At 37.4% G+C, this 21,499-nt stretch overlaps 1 protein-coding gene across 4 annotated transcripts in view; it reads right to left on the bottom strand.

The window, feature by feature from the left end:
* arhgef2b (Rho/Rac guanine nucleotide exchange factor 2b) overlaps positions 1-21,499 on the bottom strand; it is a 67,810-nt gene that overhangs the window by 4,645 nt on the left and 41,666 nt on the right. For 2 of the 4 annotated variants that reach the window (XM_087286587.1, XM_087286588.1), the window contains exons 9-20: positions 21,061-21,186; positions 20,853-20,970; positions 15,488-15,739; positions 12,725-12,801; positions 11,614-11,786; positions 11,445-11,512; positions 8,126-8,314; positions 7,729-7,833; positions 4,967-5,022; positions 4,832-4,873; positions 4,697-4,747; positions 1,655-1,964 (exon numbers count right to left, since the gene is read on the bottom strand). In XM_087286587.1, the coding sequence (XP_087142713.1) occupies positions 1,655-1,964; positions 4,697-4,747; positions 4,832-4,873; positions 4,967-5,022; positions 7,729-7,833; positions 8,126-8,314; positions 11,445-11,512; positions 11,614-11,786; positions 12,725-12,801; positions 15,488-15,739; positions 20,853-20,970; positions 21,061-21,186 (1,567 nt within the window). Of the gene's footprint in view, positions 1-1,654; positions 1,965-4,696; positions 4,748-4,831; positions 4,874-4,966; positions 5,023-7,728; positions 7,875-8,068; positions 8,315-11,444; positions 11,513-11,613; positions 11,787-12,724; positions 14,970-15,365; positions 15,740-20,852; positions 20,971-21,060; positions 21,187-21,499 lie in introns of those variants that run through there. The other 2 variants (XR_015510924.1, XR_015510925.1) reach the window with 2 other exon arrangements.

Genomic DNA, 21,499 nt, shown 5'->3' with positions numbered 1-21,499 from the left:
TAGAATAAGAATATGTTGATTAGAGCTTTCTGATGTACACTACACGTACAGAGTAAAGATAGTGTTGGCAGTGGAAATGCAAGCCTGATCAGGGTGACCTACACCGAACTGGACTGGACTGAACTGTACTGAACCATACCACTAAGTGTAAATGAAGTATAATATCAAAAAACTGTAAATAGTGTCATTTCATGTGTGACTTTTTGCCCATACAGTTGAAGTCGGAATTATTAACCCCCCTTTTTTCAACACATTTCTAAACATAATAGTTTAAATAACTCATTTCTAATAACTGATTTATTTTATCTTTGACAGTATGTCAAATGGATGACAGTAAATAATATTTTTCAAGACACTTCTATACAGCTTAAAGTGACATTTAAAGGCTTAACTAGGTTAATTAGGTTAACTAGGCTGGTTAGGGTTATTAGGCAAGTTATTGTATAACGAGGGTTTGTTCTGTAGACTATCGAAAAACTTACCTTAAAGGGGCTGATAATATTGACCTTAAAATTGTGTTTAAAAAATTAAAAACTGCTTTTATTCTAGCCAAAATAAAACAAATAAGACTTTCTCCAAAAAATATATATATTTATATCGTAAGACATACTGTGAAAATGTTCTTGCTCTGTTAAACATCATTTGGGAAATATTTTAAAAAGAAATGTAAAGGGGGGCTAATAATTCGGACTTCAACTGTATATATGTCACTTTGTTTTTCATTAATACCGTAAACAATTATTTTTTAATAAAATAATTGTTAAAACTTTTGCAGCTTGAATCTAATGGTGAATAAGAGTAAAACCAGAGTGACTATAAAGTCCAAAGAATACAATATAGTACAGTTGAGCAAACAGCATTTTTAAAGTGAACTCCCATGACTCCACAAATGTAAAGTACTTTCTAATTTCTTTGCCTATGACTGCTTTCCACTCCACGTGTAGAGTTGTACTTGCAAACTTCCCAACAAGGTAAACAAGGGAAGCTTATCTATCTATCTATCTATCTATCTATCTATCTATCTATCTATCTATCTATCTATCTATCTATCTATCTATCTATCTATCTATCTATCTATCTATCTATCTATCTATCTATCTATCTATCTATCTATCTGTTTGTCCGTCTGTCCGTCTGTCTGTCTGTCTATCTACAGTATCGTTAGCATGTTCTGCTGATAAAGTCCATATCAAGTGCACTGCAGGCTGAGGCTGGTGTATGATGTAAAGTATGCTTTGGGTTTAGTTTAGATCAAAATTCATGCAATTAACTACTGGATTATTACCTGCCTATAATTAAGACATTAACAGTTCATTATTAAAGTATGATCTTACCCTACATCCTTAATCCTACACAAAGCCTAAACAAAACTTCTAACTGGCTATTACTAAGCAGCTAATTTATTAAGGTTTATTAAGCTAGTAGTGTTGGTTAATGGTTTACCAATACTGTGAAATGTGACCTAAATGAAAGTGTTATCCTGCCATTTGTTTGTACATTTTTATAGTTTTTTTAACGGCAAAATGTGACTCAATTTAAACAGCACAATCTGATCATCAAATAACCCTGATCAGACCGTTAATAAATGACTGTGACGGGCCTATCAGCAACTGTGTAGAGGAGTGAAAGAAACGTATCTGTGAATATATCTGACCTCTGGGACTGTCAGCTCGAGGAGACATCACCATCTTTCCCTCCTCTTGCTTGCCATCCAACTGCTCTGTCGACTCCTTTGAGGTCAACTTCTCACGCTTGTCTTGGCCTTTCACCGGGTCTTGAACTGGTATCCCGTTGCTGGTCTTATCCTGGGCGGCTTGCAGTCGAATCATTTCCCCTTGTAGTTGGTTGTATTTGCGCTGTAGCTCTGCAAAATCTCCTACAGACCCAGCTGGAGTACCAGTTGTGGGACTCGATTCCTTCTGCATGTACACCTCCAGGAACGAGTCCTGTCTGATCACTGCAGCCTATGGACACAGTGAAGGTGGTTCACTGAATAAGACTGTCTTGGGATTAATCGAAATGTTATTTGTCTTATGTCAGCATCAGTGATTCACATGAACTTTAAATCCTCAAACAGGTGCCAGTTAGGTCGCTCGGTGCAAATACCCTAGAGCAGATGCTAGCCAATCACATTTACGCAACACTAAAAAAGTAATGTGATTGGCTCCTGTCGTTTGCAAAGCATAGATGCTGACATATTTTAAACCATGAAACGTGCAGAAATCGCGAAGCGCGCAGCTGTGTAGGTGCGGCAAACTTCATAGGATGTGTAAATATTATTCCAGGTAAATGTGGTGAAGATGTGCATCGAGGAGATATCTGATAACCAAGATAAACTAGCAATGGCAAAAAAAGGCCTCACTTGAGCTGGATGTTGAGCAGATTTCTCCCCCGCACTATCATAGAGGTAAAAATTTCATCTGAGCAGGAGAGTATAGCCTTTGTCTTTTGTGATTTATGTTATGAAATATTCTGGCCGCTAATAATTCTGATTTCAACTGTATGTATTAAACCAGGGGTGTCCTGGAGAGTTATGCTCCAACCCTTACAAACACACATGAACCAGCTAATCCAGCTCTTTCTAGATATACTAGAAACTTCCAGGCAGGTGCGTTGAGGCAAGTTGCAACTAAACTATGCAGGAGACTGGCCCTCCATGACCAAGTTTAGACACCGCTGTATTAAACCATGGGATACCGAACGGTTCAATAATATTTTATTGAGCTTGGGCTGGGCGATAAGATCGGTATCGGTATTTATTGACCTAACACCATTGTCGATAACGGTTAAAAAAAAAGCTCGGTATGAAGTTTAGTGTAAAAGCTATAGACGAATTGCCATCTTTGTAAACATTCAGGGTGCGACACTTTCACCTTTCATTCTTAGTGTCCGCAGTTTGATATCACCATATTGAACTGTTTTTGCTGAAATCATTGCTGAAATCAAAAATGAGTAATGTTTATGATTCAGCATAGTGTGAACTTACCTGATATGAAATGAGAACAGCAGTGGAGCAATTCTAATAGGGTCCTCACTTCATTCAGCTCCCTTTTAGCCAAAGACGTCTGCAGTTGGCATTAAAGCAGTGTGGTGTACGGTAAAAGTTCTGTTTTCTATTTTTGGAGTTTTCTATTATAGAAGTTGGCATCCTACCGCACAACAAGACATGTTTGCTATTGCCATTGGTCTCTTTTTGCAACCGGGAACCTGTGTGACGTCATGTGTGATGTAGGTTGGTAATTCGTCTACAGTTTTATTAAATTGTGGCTGCTGAGCGTGCGCCTTGGAAGGAATGCCAATGAGCTTAGGGTGTAAGTTTTTCATTGGCATGACTTGGACGACACGTACATGGTGTGTAAGCTGTGCGCACATTTTCTTGGTACACCTAGTTGAAGGACATCAGAAGTTTTCCAAATCCGCATGTGCACCCTGATTCATGCAAGTAGAACTAGCCAATCTGCTTTAAACTTTGTATGGAATATATACACTGCAGTAATAACAGCAGGCTAATTACCTCAAACATACAGAGCGTATCCAAACACTGCAGTGCCTTTTACTTTTCTCCATAAACTTGTATAGGAGCTGCAGCAATGATTTGTCTGTTTGTCATCCTCGGAGAAAAATGGTTGATGAACAGCTTAGTTACGAGAAATGCCAGAGGAGCGCGAGTGCAAAGCGCATAGAAACCAGTGAAGGAAACCACGCACTTGCGCTCGTCACTTCAGGTCAGAATAACAACACATGCTAAAAAGTGCCATATAGCAGCAGTGAAGAGATTGTAAATAAAAAGGATGCAAGGATGTCGCCTGAGTGGCTTTTTGGTTCCTTTTCTTGTGCATCCCAGCCACAATAGCACCCTATCTGAGAGTTTTTAGCATAGGGACACTGTGATCATTCACAATCTGTATTGTTGCAGTATGTGTTTGAATAATAATGGTTGATTCCTTTTCTTGAAAGCTCAAATCTAATTCTCATAATTTGATTTGTTTATGGCGAGGCAGTGGCGCAGTAGGTAGTGCTGTCGCCTCACAGCAGGAAGGTTTCCCCCACAGTCCAAAGACATGTGGTACAGGTGTATTGGGTAGGCTAAATTCTCCGTAGTGTATGAGTGTGTGTGTGAATGTGTGTGTGGATGTTTCCCAGAGATGGGGTGATCAGATATGTTGATTAATTTTTTATTAATTAATTTAGAATATTTTTGTTTTTGACTATTACAACTATTTGTCTTAGTAATGTTGGTAAATTAAAGTAAAGGGGTTAAATAAATAAAAAATCCTAATATTCCTAAATGTATTGTTAAAAATATTTAAAAATTATCAATATCGAATGATATAAAACACGATATCGCGTAAATTTTTTTCAATATTGCGGGATCCTTGACAAAACACCTTGAGCCTTGAATCTTAGGTCCAATCCCAATTCTACCCTTTCGCCCTTCCCCTTACCCCTCGTTTTGCTCGTTCACGCCAAGGGGTAGGGTTGTCCCAATTCTCTTTAGCTTGAAGGCGTTGGGCCAAGGGGAAGGGGTTCAAAAATAGAATTGGGATTGGGCCTTACTGAGTAACAGAGTGCTCAACCGCAAGGTAATTGGTGCAGACACATTAGCTCTGCTTTTAAATGGCATGCTGTGACTGTCATCAAACAGACAACAATATGTGAAGATACACACTGAACATGAGCATTTTCTAAAGCTCACCTGTATTGAATGCAGTTGAGTGCTGAGGTTCACGAGTCTTTGGCACACCTCCTAAACATAAATAGATCAAACAGTTATCATTAAATTCCTCTTCAACAATTTGCTTTTTTACAGATTTAGATTCTTAAGGTGTACCTCATTTAATAGTTTGTCCAGCAGCTGGTTTCCATTCCTGTCCTGTGAAATAATGGTGAATCCATAATGTTATGAAGTGACTCGAAAGGACAAAGCTGAGGAACTTTTACATTTTCTAACATATCAAACACTTACCTTATTAGATGGGCCGTTTGTGTGGTAAGTTCCATTGACTGATATCCTTTCTTTGTCTGTTTTAGAAAGAAAAATTTGGAAGAAGAAATGTTTTATTCCAGTCTTTATCTTCAATCCCATTTCAAAAAACTTGATGATAATATAATGCAATTTGAATTAAAAAGCAGTGTATTTGGTTACATTTTTTTTAAAGGATACATATTTATGTATTTTATATGTATCACAAATGTAAGTAAGTAGAGTTTTGTATGTAACGACTTACAAATAAGTGAATAAATGATGATAGAAATGTAATTAGACTTAAATTAAGCTTTTAAATCCGATCATTTATTTTCAGTGCTTACAAAATTATTATAAATATCGTATTATAAAACAACAAAACTGTCAATAACAATTTAATGTTTTATTTTTTTGTTTTAAGTATAAATTTCACTAAATATTCATAAGTTTCAGGTCTCATTCACTAAAAATGCATACATATACATTTTGGCAGAAAATTTGCACACTGATAAATCATGATTCATCTAAAACTTTCATATTAAAATGTATTCTAAATGTATTGAAAAAGTTCCAAAACAACTGAACACACATGTACGCAGTAATCATGAAAATTGCGTGTTGATATTTTAGCTGAAAAAGTCTATGGTTAAAGCACCACCCAGCCGTCGAAAGCTGCAGGCACGTTTTTCAGATAAAGCATGGCTGTATTTGCGGCACCTGTAAGACCACATTGAACTGTAACCATCTGTACGTCTAGGATCTTATACGCTTGTATAAAAAACCCTACATATAAATAGATTTGTTATTTACAGGGTGGGTGAAAAGTAACTAGATGTTAAAAACTGAAAATACAGTATAATTAAAGGTCCAATAACATACAGTTGAAACCAGAAGTTAACATACACTCTGAAAATGTCTGATGTTAATCATACTAAATGTTTACTATTTTAGGTCCGTTAGGATTACCTAAATCATTTACATTTGCTAAAAGCCAGAATAATGAGAAATTATCTTTTTTTTTTTTTTTTTTGAAATTTTTTTGAATTTTTTATTCATTTCTAGACAGTCAAAAGTTTACACACATTTCCCTGGTATTATTTTAGTTTTGCTTTTAATAGTATAACTTTGGTCAAATGTTTTGGGTATCCTTCTAAAAGCTTCTCACAATAGCTTGATGGAATTTTGGCCCATTCCTCCTGACAGAGTTGGTGTAACTGAGTCAGATTTGTTGGCTGTCTTGCTCGCACAAGCTTTTTCAACTCTGCCCACAAATTTTCTATAGGATTGAGATCAGAGCTTTCTGATGGCCACTCCAAGACATTTACTCTGTCCTTAAAGCACAGTATGGCATTATGCTTAGGGTCATGGTCTGTTTGGAAGACCCATTTGTGGCCAAGTTTTAATTTCCTGGCTGATGTCTTAAGATGTTGCTTTAGTATTTCTACATAAAGTTCTTCATGATGCCATCTATGCTGTGAAGTGGACCAGTCCCTCCTGCAGCAAAACAGCCCCACAACATGATGCTGCCCATACTTCACAGTTGTATGGTGTTCCTAGGCTTGTAAGCCTTCCCCTTTGTCCTCCAAATGTAACATTGGTCATTATGGCCAAACAGTTCAATCTTAGCTCCATCAGACCACAGGACATGTCTCCCAAAAATTATTCGTTTTCCCAGTGTAATTTAGCTAATTGTAATCTGGCTTTTTGGTACATTCTGGCTTTCTGATTTTCCCATGTTGTCACAAAAGGAAGCAGTGTGTTTGAGGTTTTCCTTAAATATTATTCTACAGTTGTGCCTCCAATTAACTCAAATGTTGTCAATGAGCCAATCAGAAACTTCCAAAACCCTGACACCATCATCTGAGCTTTTTCAGAGGCAGAATAATCTTATTGCATGTAAACTTGACTTTCAAGAAAAGTTATAACAATTTCTCAAAAAAATCTCCCTCTAATTATTCTGCTATTAAGCATAACAGAAACAAATCTGACAATCCTAACTTACCTAAAAGAGGAAAAGTTTAGTCACTTTAACATCTGACTTTTTTTTTAATGGTCATGTGCCGTTTTATACAGTGTATGTAAACTTCTGGTTTTATCTGTACATGAATGAATTGAAACCCCTCGCTCTGCTGCGCTCTCAATGCCCCAGTGTAAACACACTGTGAGGAGTTTAGTCACTTTTGGCTTCCACCTCTGACAGCAAAACCTTCATTATAACTAAAATTCTTTCCTTTTTGTTGTTGCTATAATTGTCTTTCTCTGGATGATAGCCGCTTTGTGGAAATTGTCCTTATATGGAGCTGGTTTCATCCTGTATTATGCTCATTACTTGCCTTGTGCATGCAGACGCTCATTTACAAGACTCCAAATTTACTAACAGAGGAAAGAGTTTAAGAACAAGCTCGTGTGCATATGCAAGTGTTGTGAATTAGGCAGAAAGTTGTCAAATATGCGTATAAATACAAAGCACTTACACAATAATTTGTGAATAATTTGATAATTAAGGGTGTAGTTTACCCAAAAATGTACATACTTCCTCATTTGCTCTAGTGAATTTCTTTACTTTGTTTTAGCTGGTTTGACTTCCAAAGTAGAAAAAAAATAACTATGAAAGTCAATGGGTACCAGCTACGAGTGTTTTTTAAAATTATTTTGTTTTTGACTGAAAAAAATAACTCAAATAGGTTTGAAACATGTAAAGAATTGTCATTTTTAGGTGATCTATCCCTTTAATTATGAAAACAAAATGACCAATATGGTACCTGCTGTTTTAGAGGTAAGCTGTACTTCTGTGGCTTCACCATTGAGCCTGCAGGACTGCGGACGCTCAATGCAGGAGCTTAACAGGACGTCACTCAGCCTGTCCACTGAAATTTGAAATAAATCATCAGTCTTAATGTCTGAACGTCTAGATCAGGGGTGTCAAACTCAATCCTTGGAGGGCCGAAGCCCTGCACAGTTTAGTTCCAACGCTGCTCCAACACACTTACCTGTAGGTTTCAAACAAGCCTGAAGGACTCAATTAGTTTGATCAGGTGTGTTTAATTAGGGTTGGAACTAAACTGTGCAGAGCTGCGGCCCTTTTGGAACTGAGTTTGACACCTGTGGTCTAGATCTTAAGCTCTGTATACTCTCAAAGCAGTAGAGCTCTCTGCTTACCCTCAACAATGGCTTCATTCAGTAGCTTTTCGGCCTGGGGAGCGTAAGGCGTATCTGCTCGGAATATATTTCTGGAGTTTGTGGGAACGGTAACATTCTGACCTCCGGTGGCCTCCACCAAATCAGAGAACAAAGTCACACGCTCCTGTAACAGCTCCAGAACCTCACGATCCTTCTGCTGGATATCAGCTGGAGAGAAAGTAAATGAAACTGAGCAAAGCACTACACATGAGAGTCAGCGAGAGATCTGCACGATGTTGGAAAAATCTGACATTGCGATATTTTATTTTCTGCAATTTGAATACAGTTTCAGAAGATGCTTTGCATAGCGCTTTTCGATGGTTTTCTGGGGAGTCCACCAGTATTCAGGTATAGAAATTGAATAATCCCAATGCAAAAATGATAATTTTCGTACTTTGTTTTGTCTCGTTAGTCAGACCCTCTAGTTTTTCGTGATTCCGCGATCACTGAATCCAACACAAAATCAACAAAAAGTCCGCTAATCTGCAAAATTCTTAATTTCAACACCAAATGATCGCAAAAAATTGTAATCTCCTAAAACATCCAATTCGAAACCGTATAATTAAATTATATTTATTTCAGTTTGCAGGTAATTGTTTTACATGACTTATAGACGTTGCATACACAGCGCACAAGATGTATTTGAACGTTTCTCGAAAAATGGCATCTATGCCATAGTAGACAGCATGTTGTTGCAATGTTTACAGTGCTGATCCTATACTTCAGGTTTCTTTCCACCGCAGCCTCACTTTCGTTCTTTAACATGGCGGCGCGTGAAATAAGCATATTATGATGTGCATCAAATAGATGAATGATTTTGCTTAGCTCTTTCCCTGCAGTTGACGAGAGAATACGGCTTCCTGCCATTGACTAGTTTAACGGCAATCCATGTTTTAGGAGTATTACGATAGTGGAAGCCCTCATGCATGTCCTAAGTGAGGTACATCATGTCAGATGCTCCGGGGAGTGAATTCTGAGAAAGAGAAAGTAAGATTGAGGCTAAAAATAAGAGTTATACAACCTTCCTTTGGCTTTATCCCTACCGTTTTAGAGCTCGTCTTGACAAGAGACCAAAATAAAGAAGCTTTATTTTTATTATTTGTGTCATGAAGATACCTAATATGGTAAATAAGATAATATATACAGTTGAAGTCAGAATTATTAGCCCCTCTTTGATTTTTTTTTTGTTTGATGTGTAATGATGTTTGAAAGAGCAAGGAAATTTTCACAGTATGTCTGATAATATTTTTTCTTCTGGAGAAAGTCTAATTTGTTTTATTTTGGCTAGAATAAAAGCAATCTTAAATTTTTTAAACACTATTTTAGGAACAAAATTATTAGCCCCTTTAAGCTATATATTTTAGCGATAGTCAACAGAACAAACCATCATTATACAATAACTTGCCTAATTACCCTAACCTGCCTAGTGACCCTAATTAACCTAGTTAAGCCTTTAAATGTCACTTTAAGCTGTATAGAAGTGTGTTGGAAAATATCTAGTAAAATATTATTTACTGTCATCATGGCAAAGATAAAATAAATCAGTTATTAGAAATGAGTTATTAAAACTATTATATATATATATAATTTTTTAGATCAAGTCAAAATATTATTTTTTGCTTTGAAATGTAGCTATTTGGAAAAGAAATAAGACGAACATCCTAGGTAAGATTTTTCTTTGCATAAACCATTTAAACAAAAATATTGAACACAATTCTGTAGCTCCAGGGGTTCGTTTTTCGTACCTCACTTAAATGATCTAAGATGATTTGGCAGATCCTGGATCTTTTAATCTTGATATCTGATCTCTGGCTAATTAAGTTCTTCAAACAAGTTCATGAATCAGATTAAAATGTCAGAATTAACTGATCTGAGATCGCTCCATGTGTTGTGAAGGACAGATCTATCGATCTTCAAAATCATGATCAGCAATGCAACAATTGGCTGATGGCACAGCAGCGCAATGACATCATCTGATTAATATTCAACTATGCATGCGAGCAAAATTATATAAAATTAGTTTTAAACGATTTGTTAAATATGACACGCAATAACTTTCCACCTTTGTTGTGGGCTGCATGCTTTCCACTTTCATGTGTCAAAAGCATTTAGCAATTTATTTAGTTTTAAAGATAGAACAGATTTTCTTTTTATAGTAGCCATAGTAGTATTATAGTAGCCCGTTTCTTAATCAGTGTAAAGAATAACTGTTAAAACTAATTTTGCATCACAAAAGCATTTTGATATCGGTTAAGTTGTCTGCAACTTTTGTGAAACATCAAATCACCATCATAACAGTCAAAACATGTTCATGACTGCATAAATATATTATTCCTTTAAAAAAAGTTGCATGTTGTGTAGTCTATTATCATACACAAATTGTACTAAAGCAATTGTATGCGTTTGTATCTAAAAGGTTCATATTAATACATTTTATCTTTGAACCACCGGGTGGCAGTATTTGTACTTTTATTTTGGAGTGCAGATTGCATAAGTTTTAAGTTATTCATTCATTCATTTTCTAGTCGGCTTAGTCCCTTTATTAATCCGGGGTCGCCACAGCGGAATGAACCGCCAACCCATCCAGCAAGTTTTTACGCAGCGGATGCCCTTCCAGCCGCAACCCATCTCTGGGAAACATCCACACACACATTCACACATACACTACGGACAATTTAGCCTACCTAATTCACCTGTACCGCATGTCTTTGGGCTGTGGGGGAAACCGGAGCACCCGGAGGAAACCCACGCGAAGGCAGGGAGAACATGCAAACTCCACACAGAAACGCCAATTAAGCCGAGGTTCGAACCAGCAACCCAGCGACCTTGCTGTGAGGCAGATACTACCTACTGCGCCCCTGCCTCGCCTATTTAAGTTATAATATATATATATATATATATATATATATATATATATATATATATATATATATATTACAGTCAAACTACTGTAAGAAAATATCAGAATTCGGTATATATTTTCAGTATTATCTTTGCTTGAAGTAACCCGATCTTATCCTGTTTATACGAAATAAGCTGCTGCTTCTGAGCAGGTTTGAGCTACCAGAACTGTTGCTATTACAACATTTTCGGAACAGTTTAGAAGAACGAAACGATGTTGGATCGTGTCAAATCGTCAATAACCAAATCCAGCTAACTGAGTAATCCATGTACGAGGAACAGACCCCTGATCAACTATAATTCATATCTAGCGGATGCACACATGCGTTATCCATGCTGAAATTATATATTATGCAGCCCTAGTTAGTAAAAAAAAATAATTCCCGTTTACACAAACCTCTGAGTCTGCGGAGCAAAGCCTTGTCCTCTGTTTCAATCAAAGGGAAATCCTCTCTTGATGGACAACTGTAAAAGAGAAACGCAGATGAAGCGTTTGCTGTGCTGATTTATTCTAGATTTGCGTTGAGGTTTTTTAGGGGAGGGAGGAGTTGTGAACTGGTTCTGACTTGCTCACTGTCTGCTGAATGATTTTCATCCACGTGTTTCGATCGTCTTTGGAGGCAGCGTGGAGCTCGTACATCTCCGGAGGCGTGGAGTGACTGATCAGGAACATTCCTCGCTGCTGATTGGCTATATCTCTCACAATCAAATTCTGAAGGCACAGGACTGATGGTTTGTCCTGCAAAGAGAGGGCAAGATATAGAGATTGAAGTAGAACAATACTGAACACTAGATAAATTGTAACATATCTACCACATAAACCACAAAACTAGTCTTAAGTGAAAATATTTTGATCAATTCATCATCTGAAAACCAAATAAATAAGCTTTCAAGACTTCACACTTAGCTGATAATTAATTATAAGCTACTTTGGCATGCTGTCCCGGGAGAAAGCCCTGAGATCATAAGATTCTCGAGCCCGGGGCTCCCTCCCGTTGCAAGTTGAGAGGGGAGTTTGAGCTCAGGTAGATCTCGAGAACTCCCTTGTCATGGTGGCTGAAGAGCAAATAGTAGTTGCTCTTAAAGAGAAAAGTACTAGGTAGGGGCTAGACTATGGTGTTGATCTGGATTAGTCTATTAACTTAGGTTGCTTGTTTTTGATCAGTGGAAGGCAACCGGGAAACCCACATGAGCATGGAGAGAACGTACAAACTCCACACAGATGTGTCTGCTGGTTTGGTAAAGCCTGGAACCAGAGACGTTCCTGCAATGAGGCAACAGTGCTAAGCACTGGGCCACCATGTCACCCATATAGGAAGGAGGAGAAGTAGGGGTGGAAGGGGGATTCTTCAAAACGAAAATAGCGGTGATATGTAACCCAGGGTTTTTGCAGTAGCTTAGGAGTCATCTGATTGGTGCATTGAGAATTGGATAATGCGGGTCCAGCCACTAGCAGTCATAAGCACGTGATCCTCTCGAAATCAGTTTATAAACAAACTTCACTTCCATTGATGAAGCTCCTCCCAAAAGGCGTTCAAGTGACCAGAAGTAAAGAAAAGTCATTTTAAGGGGGGAGAGAAGATTATGATATGGCCATTTCCAAAAATATACTCAAGCAACTTCAGACTAGTTTTGTGGTTCGGGGTCACATATGGCAAACAGGAAGCTGTGACTCACCAGAGTTGGAAAAACATACTTCTGGTCTTTTTCTTGCATGAACACCAAGACATCTGTCATTAACAAAACGTGGACATCTATAGAGCAAAGAAAAAAAACACAGAGTTATTAATAAACCAACCATCAACAATAGTAGAAGTGTAACGGATTACTGTTGATCCGTGATCTGTACGGATCACAACACTCGTTTCGCATCTGCGGATTAATACCTTTTTTTGAACTTGTAGGTTAATCCAACATTTATAACAATTGCAGAGAGATCGCCAGTCTCCCGCTTCATTCAAATCACGTGTATGAAAGCATTTTGGCTTCCATGTAAGATATGATGACAGGAAAAGTTGTGGTGGGACCTACCCAGGGCTTGACATCAACACCCACCAACACCCATAAGACAAGCACTCCCACTAGCCACTTTGACTGGTTGAAAATAATTTTCTCGTGTAATAATTCCTAAAAGCAGGGTTCGACAATATGGATGGCCCAATATGCATGCAAAGGCGATCTTAGAATTGAGAAGCAACACGACTGACCAAAATAATTGCGTTCGCGCAAGCAATAGAAAGCAGGTGAATACCGAATGAGAGGATAATCACTCGCACTCAACTGTTTAAAACGCGTGCGCGCTCCCGTTTCCTTGCGTGGAGCAACTGTGTCTAGAAACACAGCTGATGTGACCAGTTCTCTTTTAAATAGAGTAGAAAATAAATGATGAACATGCACCCACAGTCTTGCTGCCTTCAAGAGCTCCAGATTTGTCTTTTTTCAAGCAGCATCGGTTGCTTTCGCTTTAACAGTTCTTTCAACAGATTATTTATGGGTGTAATGTTAACCGTGCGTGTGTATTCATCCTTTCATTATCGCACAGTATGTTTTTTACCTGCTTTCTTTTGGGTTAATGGTAAATTATCATTTTTTACAATAACATTGCAATGGAGATTAACTTTTTAAATGTTGTAAGTCAAGAATACAGCATTTGTAGCTTCAGTTATAAACTGCTAACAAACGCTTATTAATGTAGAGATAATGGTTAACAGATAATCAATTCACTATTTGCTAATGCTTAATAAATGGTTGATAGTGTGTAGTTATTATAAAGTGTAACTTTTTTTCTTCAGATCATTCAGAATGAGTTAGTAAATGATTAATAAACTGTTTAAATGAACATTTATATATCTTAATCAGGCATATAGTAATAGTTACTTGTATGTTAATAAATGCTTTATTAATTCAACTTCATCCAGTTGAATTAGCAAATGATCAGATTTTGATTAAAGATTACGAAAACAAACAGAATTTTTTTTTATTATTATTAAATGTCGATTAAAACACTAAAGGTCTTTGCACATTAAAGTCCGAAATTTTTCCATGCCCTTTTTTTGTATTCGTATTCGAAAATTATCGTATCAATTAATCGATTACGAAAAATCCATTACTGAATTCATACTGCTTGTATGGTGGCTCTGAACTGTCAAAAGATCTCTCAAAACACTTTTTCAGATGCAAAAAATTGAAAAAAAAATTTGAAATTTTATAACAGACAAAAGTTTCAATATGATTGACACAATGTGAGGTCGAATACATTTTTTTAATGTGCAAAAATTATGTATGAAAATTTCGGATTTAATGTGCGCTAGCAAAATAAACATTGTAAATTGTCTACTTTAAAGAGCAATTGTACCAGGGTATGTTTTAATTGAACCAACCCTTTACGTGTCAAACTTGCTTTAGTTCTGATTAGGTAAAAACCGTCTAGAGCTACTTTGTAAAGCAGATATTTTAATAAGGCTGAAATTTTTCATAGTCAAAATAAAATCAGAGAATACTTGTATCTTGAGCCAAGGACTCTAATAATATAAGACTTTAGACTGTGACAAGTGCTTTAGGATTAATGGCCAAAAACTGCTTCAGTCTTTGTCAATATGGATGTGGACAGCACATTTTTAGCTCTTAAGTGGCTATTTAAAATACTTTGAATGTTTTATATTTTGTTACGGACACACAGTGTCATCCTGCAGCTGTTTTGCAGCATATGAAATGTCCTAAACCCTATTTTTAACTGTCTAAAATGTGGAAAAAAAAATTATTTTTACTCTCTGATAGTCAAAGCAAGTTTAAAAAAATAATTCTATGTTAAATAAAAAATTAAAAAACAGTCAGGAGTAAGTGTTTAATGCAAATTCAGACCACGAGTCCACATATATGCACATTATTTTTCTCTAAAAGTACATCATATTAAAAGATGATACTACGGCTGCGTCCGAAACCGCATACTTCCATACTATATAGTACGCCAAAATCAGTATGCGAGCCGAGTAGTATGTCCGAATTCACAGAATTCGAAAATCAGTATGCGAGAAGTACCCGGATGACTTACTACTTCCGGCGAGATTCCGGAGTGCGCATCCCATGCATGCTGCGCTATCCCATGATGCTCCGCTAGCGAATTTATGAATGGAAGTAAAGCGACGCAACTGACGCAGGTAGGTCATGTGACCATGACAAAATGGCGGATGTAGTACGTCCGAATTCCATTCATACTTTTCACATTCATACTGTATAGAACGTACTTTTCTAACGGCAGAGTAGTACGGTTAAATTCAAATGCAGTACCTACTGAGTAGTAGGCGGTTTCGGACGCAGCCTTAGATTTTTATTCTAATTACGGTAGGTTCTAATAAGCCCAAATAGCAAAGAGAAATAAAAAATGCATGTAAAAACACCTTGGGCCTTAAGAGGAGAAAAACAGTAACACACTAATGGCACCTTTTAGTCTGGAGCCTTGTGCAGTTTTCCACAGCAGCGCTCCTTCATGAATGAGGCCCCGGCGCAGCAGCTCTGCTCCGTGAAAAACTCCTCCACCCTTAACTTTGGTCTCAGCTCGCGGGTCCAGACGGGACTGGATCTCCTGCAAACGCTGTGCTCGCTCTAACTCTTGAACCTGCTGGTCCACGGAGCACAGGAGCTCCCGGATCAGTGTCAGAGACTGAGCCAGAGATTTGCTCTCCTCTTCATTACCTGTAAAAAAAAAAAATAATAATAAAAAATGGATTAAATGAGTTAAGCTGTAAATGTTACATTAACTACCTGAATTAAAAGGTATTCTACACTATTTCAGTGAACATTAATTTTTATATTAAATAACAATAATTTAGTTTTCAATAATAACCCTGGTGGTTTGATACAAAAGCCTATGTACTAACTCTGTCAATCTGAAAGAATCCAATTAAAAAATCTGTATGTTTTATTTAAATTGGTGCATGTAAAACTGGAGATGATGTTTGTAAGGTGTTAAAAAAATAAGACCTCAAAAGGTATACAATATGCAATGTTAAATAATTCCACTCTTTTGTTATAACATACACTCACTTGCCACTTTATTAGGTACACCTGTCCAACTGCTACAATTCACACAGGCTCACCAAAATTGGACAACAGAAGATTGAAAAAGCGTATTTGTGATGTGACAGTCGGATGGTCGGGTCAGAATTTGGCATCAATAACACGAAAGCATGGATCCATCCTGCCTTTTATCAATGGTTTAGGCTGGTGGTGGTGGTGTATTGGTGTGGGGGATATTTTCTTGGCACATTTTGGGCTCATTAGTACCAATTGAGCATCGTGTCAACGCCACAGCCTACCTGAGTATTGTTGCTAACCATGTCCATGCCTTTATGAGCACAGTGTACCCATCTTCTGATGGCTACTTCCAGCAGGATAATGCGCCGCATGAATCATCGCTGTTTTTTTTCAACATGACAATAAGTTCACTGTACTAAAATGGCCTCCACGGTCATCTCAATCCATCACCTTTGGGATGTGGTAGAATGGGAGATTCGCATCATGGATGTGCAGCCGATCAGGCCAATCTGCAGCAACTGTGTGATGCTATCATGTCAATATGGAACAAAATCTCTCAGGAATATTTCCAATACCTTGTTGAATCTATGCCACGAAGGATTAAGGCAGTTCTGAAGGCAAAAGGGGTCCAACCCGGTACTAGTAAGGTGTACCTAATAAAGTGGCTGGTGAGTGTATGTCTCAGGTGTCTCCAGAATATATCTGTGATTTTACATTTATTCAATTTGCAGGCGGTTTTGACCAAAGCGACTTATAATTGTGGAAGCATTCAATTGATTCAACAAAAAGAGGCAATACACACACCTTCTGGTTGACGCTACAGAGCACTGCGCACCAGAACAGCCCGACACAGAAACAGTTCCCTCCCTAAGGCCATCCATCTCATGAACATTTGATGATAATAATGGAAGAACCAACATCACTACTTGCTATACACTTTTATACACATATACACTTATTTAACAACACACTTTGCATGCTAATTTGCACATAACAGCTGCACATACAGTATAACGTTGTATATAGTAATATAGCTGTATACATTTGTCAATTTGTATATTTGCATTCATTACTTACTTCTATTTTTAAAACATATTTATTATCTGTTTTTTGTCCTGTCTCTGTAAGTGTTTTTCATATACATATATCATAAAATTTTCATATACATATATCATCATACTGATGATTGTAAGAACGTGTCTCGTGTGAAACTGACGCAAGTGTCAGTTTAAAGTGTCAGAGAGATGAAAGTGTGTGTTTTCTAAAGGTGGTTTGTCAACTCCACTCACCTGTTTGAGGCATACTTCATAAATGCACTTTTTTCTTTTTCTTGTTTTAGATATTGAGTAATTGTAAGAACGTGTCTGGTGCAAGTGTTGGTGTAAAGTGTCAGAGAGGCGAAAGAGTGTGATTTCTACATGTGGTTTGTCAAGCCCACTCACCTGTTTCGACTCAAAATACCTCACAGATCATTTATTTATTATACCATTCAGTGTAAATCCATTCAGTGTGCTGTTTTTGGGGTCTTTTTACAACCCCAATTCCCAAAAAAAGTTTGGAAGTTTTGTAAAAGGCAATAAAAAAGATTTGCTGATTCTCCCTAAACTTTAATTAACAAAAAAAAAATAAAAATACAAATAAAAGATTTCCAATGATTTCAGAGAGCAAATAAATTGGAAAAAAAAAAACAAATTTTGAAGCAGCTATCGAACAAATATGTTTACATTTACAAAATACAGTGTGTCAGTGAATTTTTTTTATTTGTACTTTTGCCAATTAAATACAAGATTAAGTTCAAGTTCATTTATTTAAAGCCCATTTAAAAGCAGTCACAAGACTGACCGAAGTGCTGTACATAAGACAAAGTAAAAATTAAAAGACAAGAATATAAAACAGAAATAAGGCAAGAGAAACGTAAAAAATTTGCGGTAGAATGAATTATTTAAATAATCTTAAAAAGCCAAGCTAAAAAGGTACGTTTTAAGAAGTGATTTAAAAATAGATAATGATGGAGCCGTTCTAATCTCAAGGGCCAAGGTGTTCCACAACCGAGGACCTGCCACAAAGAAAGCTCTGTCCCCTCTACATTTCAGCCTAGACTGTGGAACTAAAGGAAGATTCTGATCATGTGACGTAAGAGATCTCGCAGAGTGTAAAGATTAGGCAGCTCTGAGAGATAGGATGGGGCTAGATTATGGAGGGATTTATAAACCAGTAAAAGCACTTTCAAATCAATTCTGAATTGGACAGGCAGCCAATGAAGGCCTATTAGAAGAGGGTTAATGTGGTCATATTTTCTGCTATAACAAATAAATCTAGCAGCAGCATTTTCGACTAACTGAAGACGAGAAACCTGGGATTTTCACATGTCACAGTAAAGTGCATTGCAGAAGTCTAACCGTGATGTAATGAATGCGTGGACAGCCATTTCTGTGGTGGGATTTAAAAAGTGTTTAACTTTAGACAGCAGACGTAGTTGATAGAAACTGGAGCCAATAACCAAACTGATCTGTGTGTCGAGTTTCATTGGCTCATCAAAGATGATAAAGGAAATTAACAAACTAACTGCTGGTCCCCGAATCCTTTCCACTTCTTTCCACTACAGCTCGTGCGTCGGTTATTCCAGCAACAACAAACTAATTATCTGCATGGGTTCTGAAACAGATTCAACACTAGATCAGTGGTGACGTCAGTTTAAACACCAGATATGAGATTTTCTCTATGTCTAATTTGATTTTGAGTCTTTTGAGTCAGCTGTCAAGCATGCACAAGGTTATGTCATAAAGTTATATAAGGTTTAATGACAAGTATTTATTTAAATTTGATCAGACAACACACTCACACAACCTAAAACAGATTCTCCCCCTTGGGCACAGTTAGGCCAAGAGTTATTTTAATTTGGGATATTGTGACGTACATTTTCTAAACTCAAGACTACAATCAAGGCATTGAGGGAACACAGAAACAGTGCTTGATACAGAGAATAGCTCTATAGAGGCCGGGCTTTGTGCTTTGTAGATCTTTTTTTATTGTTGAACAGCAACCTTTGGCACTAATATAGGCTGAAGAGCTTAAAAGCAGACCTATTATGCCCTTTTTAGGGGGAACTATTATGCCTCTTTTTACAAGATGTAAAATAAGTCTCTGATGACCCTAGAGTGTGTGTGCAAAGTTTCAGCTCAAAAACCCCACAAATATTTATCCTAACTCTTTGAAACAGCCACGTTTAGGCTTTGATCTAAATGTTGCCATTTTGGTGACTCAAATATAAAATAATGATAATAATAATTATATATATAAATACATGCTGAAGTTACAGACGTTTCTCAAAATGGGATAAATACAACCCCATAATGACAACTGTAATGTTCAATCAGGTTAAAGTCTGGACTCTGGCTAGGACGTTTTTATGTTTTACTCCTATGACGGCAAGTGGCTTAGAAGAAAGTCCTCTATGGAGACAACAATGTAAATTTTTCATGCGAATCAGGTGTTCACACCAGATGCGGCTTGCGCAAATAAATAGTAAATAAATAGACACATGAACATTTTGAGTGACTTGTCTTCATTCATGCGTCAAATTTGCTTCATTCGCATGTCAAACTCACTTCACAATAGATGCGTATTCAGGGGCCCGACTACTGCCTGCCCGGTGACATTGATTTTACTGAGAGATTTTCTGTGCTTTAGGAAGGCTGAAAAACAGCATACATTCGTTCGTCACTATGTCTGAGTTTACTAGATCCTTTCAGAGGTGCACCCAGAGTTGTTAAAAATCTCAGGATGTCCTTCGAATAGAAGTAGGGGTTTACCCCTGGCATCTTGGCCAAATTTGCATATTGGCCTCTGTCCATCATGGCCTAGTAACAACCCCCATCAACCTTAATACCTTATCTTTAGAAGGTATGGTGTGAAAACTCTAATGGCGGATGGCTGTTTCTCACTCAGGGCTGTCTACACTGAGGAAGAGATCGTCACTAATGTCAATCAGTGTTTCTGTAGATTGTTTTTTGTAATTATAAAAAAATACAATTAATTAATTTCATCATTAGAGGCTGGTTATATTGACACTTGTGTGTATGCTCACACACTTGTGTTTAAAGCCCTTATAAAAGTGATTTTTTTCCTTTTTTTGCATAATAGGTCCCCTTTAAAAAAGTGTTGACACTGCTCTCTAAATGAACTATTCATTAGGTTTGGCCCGTTTCCACTTTCGACTTTGGCCGAGTAGTACGGTACGGAAACGTTCCGTATCACTTTTTCGGCACCCTTAAGAAAGGGTACCAAACACGAGAAAGAGTACCAAAAAGCGGAGCTAGACGCGCAGCTGAACGCTGATTGGTTACAGAGATACGTCACAAGCTTGTGGAGCTAGCCAGAATGAAAACAAAGGAACCGCCATGTTTTAAATACACAGCCGAGAGATTACATCGAGATGGATGACCCAAGCTCAAACAAACCTTGTCGTTGTCTTGATGTACAGCCACAAAGCCAAGAACAAAATCTGCCGTGTCCTGTTGTTGTTTTACGAGACCGTCTAAAAGTGCTAGCGGTTTTCGCTTTCTCCAGGGAGCTCGCGATCATGTCTATATTTGATATAACGAACGTCTTGAGCTGATGATAATAACATGCGTGTGAACATACCAACCCATGCCAACTCTTACCATACTGTACCAGTCAGTGGAAATGGGCCATTTGAGTCAGCTTTAGCTTCATGTGATCAAGCATTATATATCTGAGTATATTCTAGTGCACTGGGAAGTATTCTCACCTTTAGTGTTGTCTAGTATGCGCTGCATGAGCACGGGGTATTTAGTGATGCGCTGAGTGACGAGTAAGATGCACTCTTGGACCCCATGGCGGCGCAGTAAAGAACCTCTGCTTACCCGCTGGACAGAATGTAAGTGAAAAGATATTTCATTAAACACATAATACTCTAAAACACAAATGCTAAAGTCTTTCTCTGGCTGTTCTCTCACCCGTATGAACTGCTGGAATCTCTTGTCTCTGGCCAAAAGCTCCTTGTAGAGTTTCACAGCTTTTAAGTGCCGACTGCAGAATTCAACATAGCACTTCCTCATGTCTTCTGCATTCTGACCTGAAAACTGATGCAGGGAAAAATCTGGATGAGAATCATTGATGAACAGAAATCAATAGCATTAAATAGAAATCTAAATGGGGCGGTGGCGCAGTGGGTAGTGCTGTCAATAGCCTGAATCTTCCGTTACAATTTTTTCCACGGCTAAAAGTGTTCCCAACAGACCCAGAAATCAGCTAAGCAGAATGGTAAAACTCAACAATTTAACTCTTTTAAAAAATAAAAAAAGCAGTTTTTGAAAATAGAAATGAAGTGTTCCTTTAATATTTTAAGGATTATTGGCAAACAAAAAAAAGGAATATCTATGATTTTGACCCTTA

The sequence above is a fragment of the Danio rerio genome, chromosome 16 (assembly GCF_052040795.2).
Source record: "Danio rerio strain M-AB ecotype USA chromosome 16, GRCz13ab, whole genome shotgun sequence".
Taxonomy (NCBI): Eukaryota; Metazoa; Chordata; class Actinopteri; order Cypriniformes; family Danionidae; genus Danio; species Danio rerio.
Note: the sequence above shows the minus strand (reverse complement) of the source record. Positions and strands in the feature narration are given on the sequence as shown.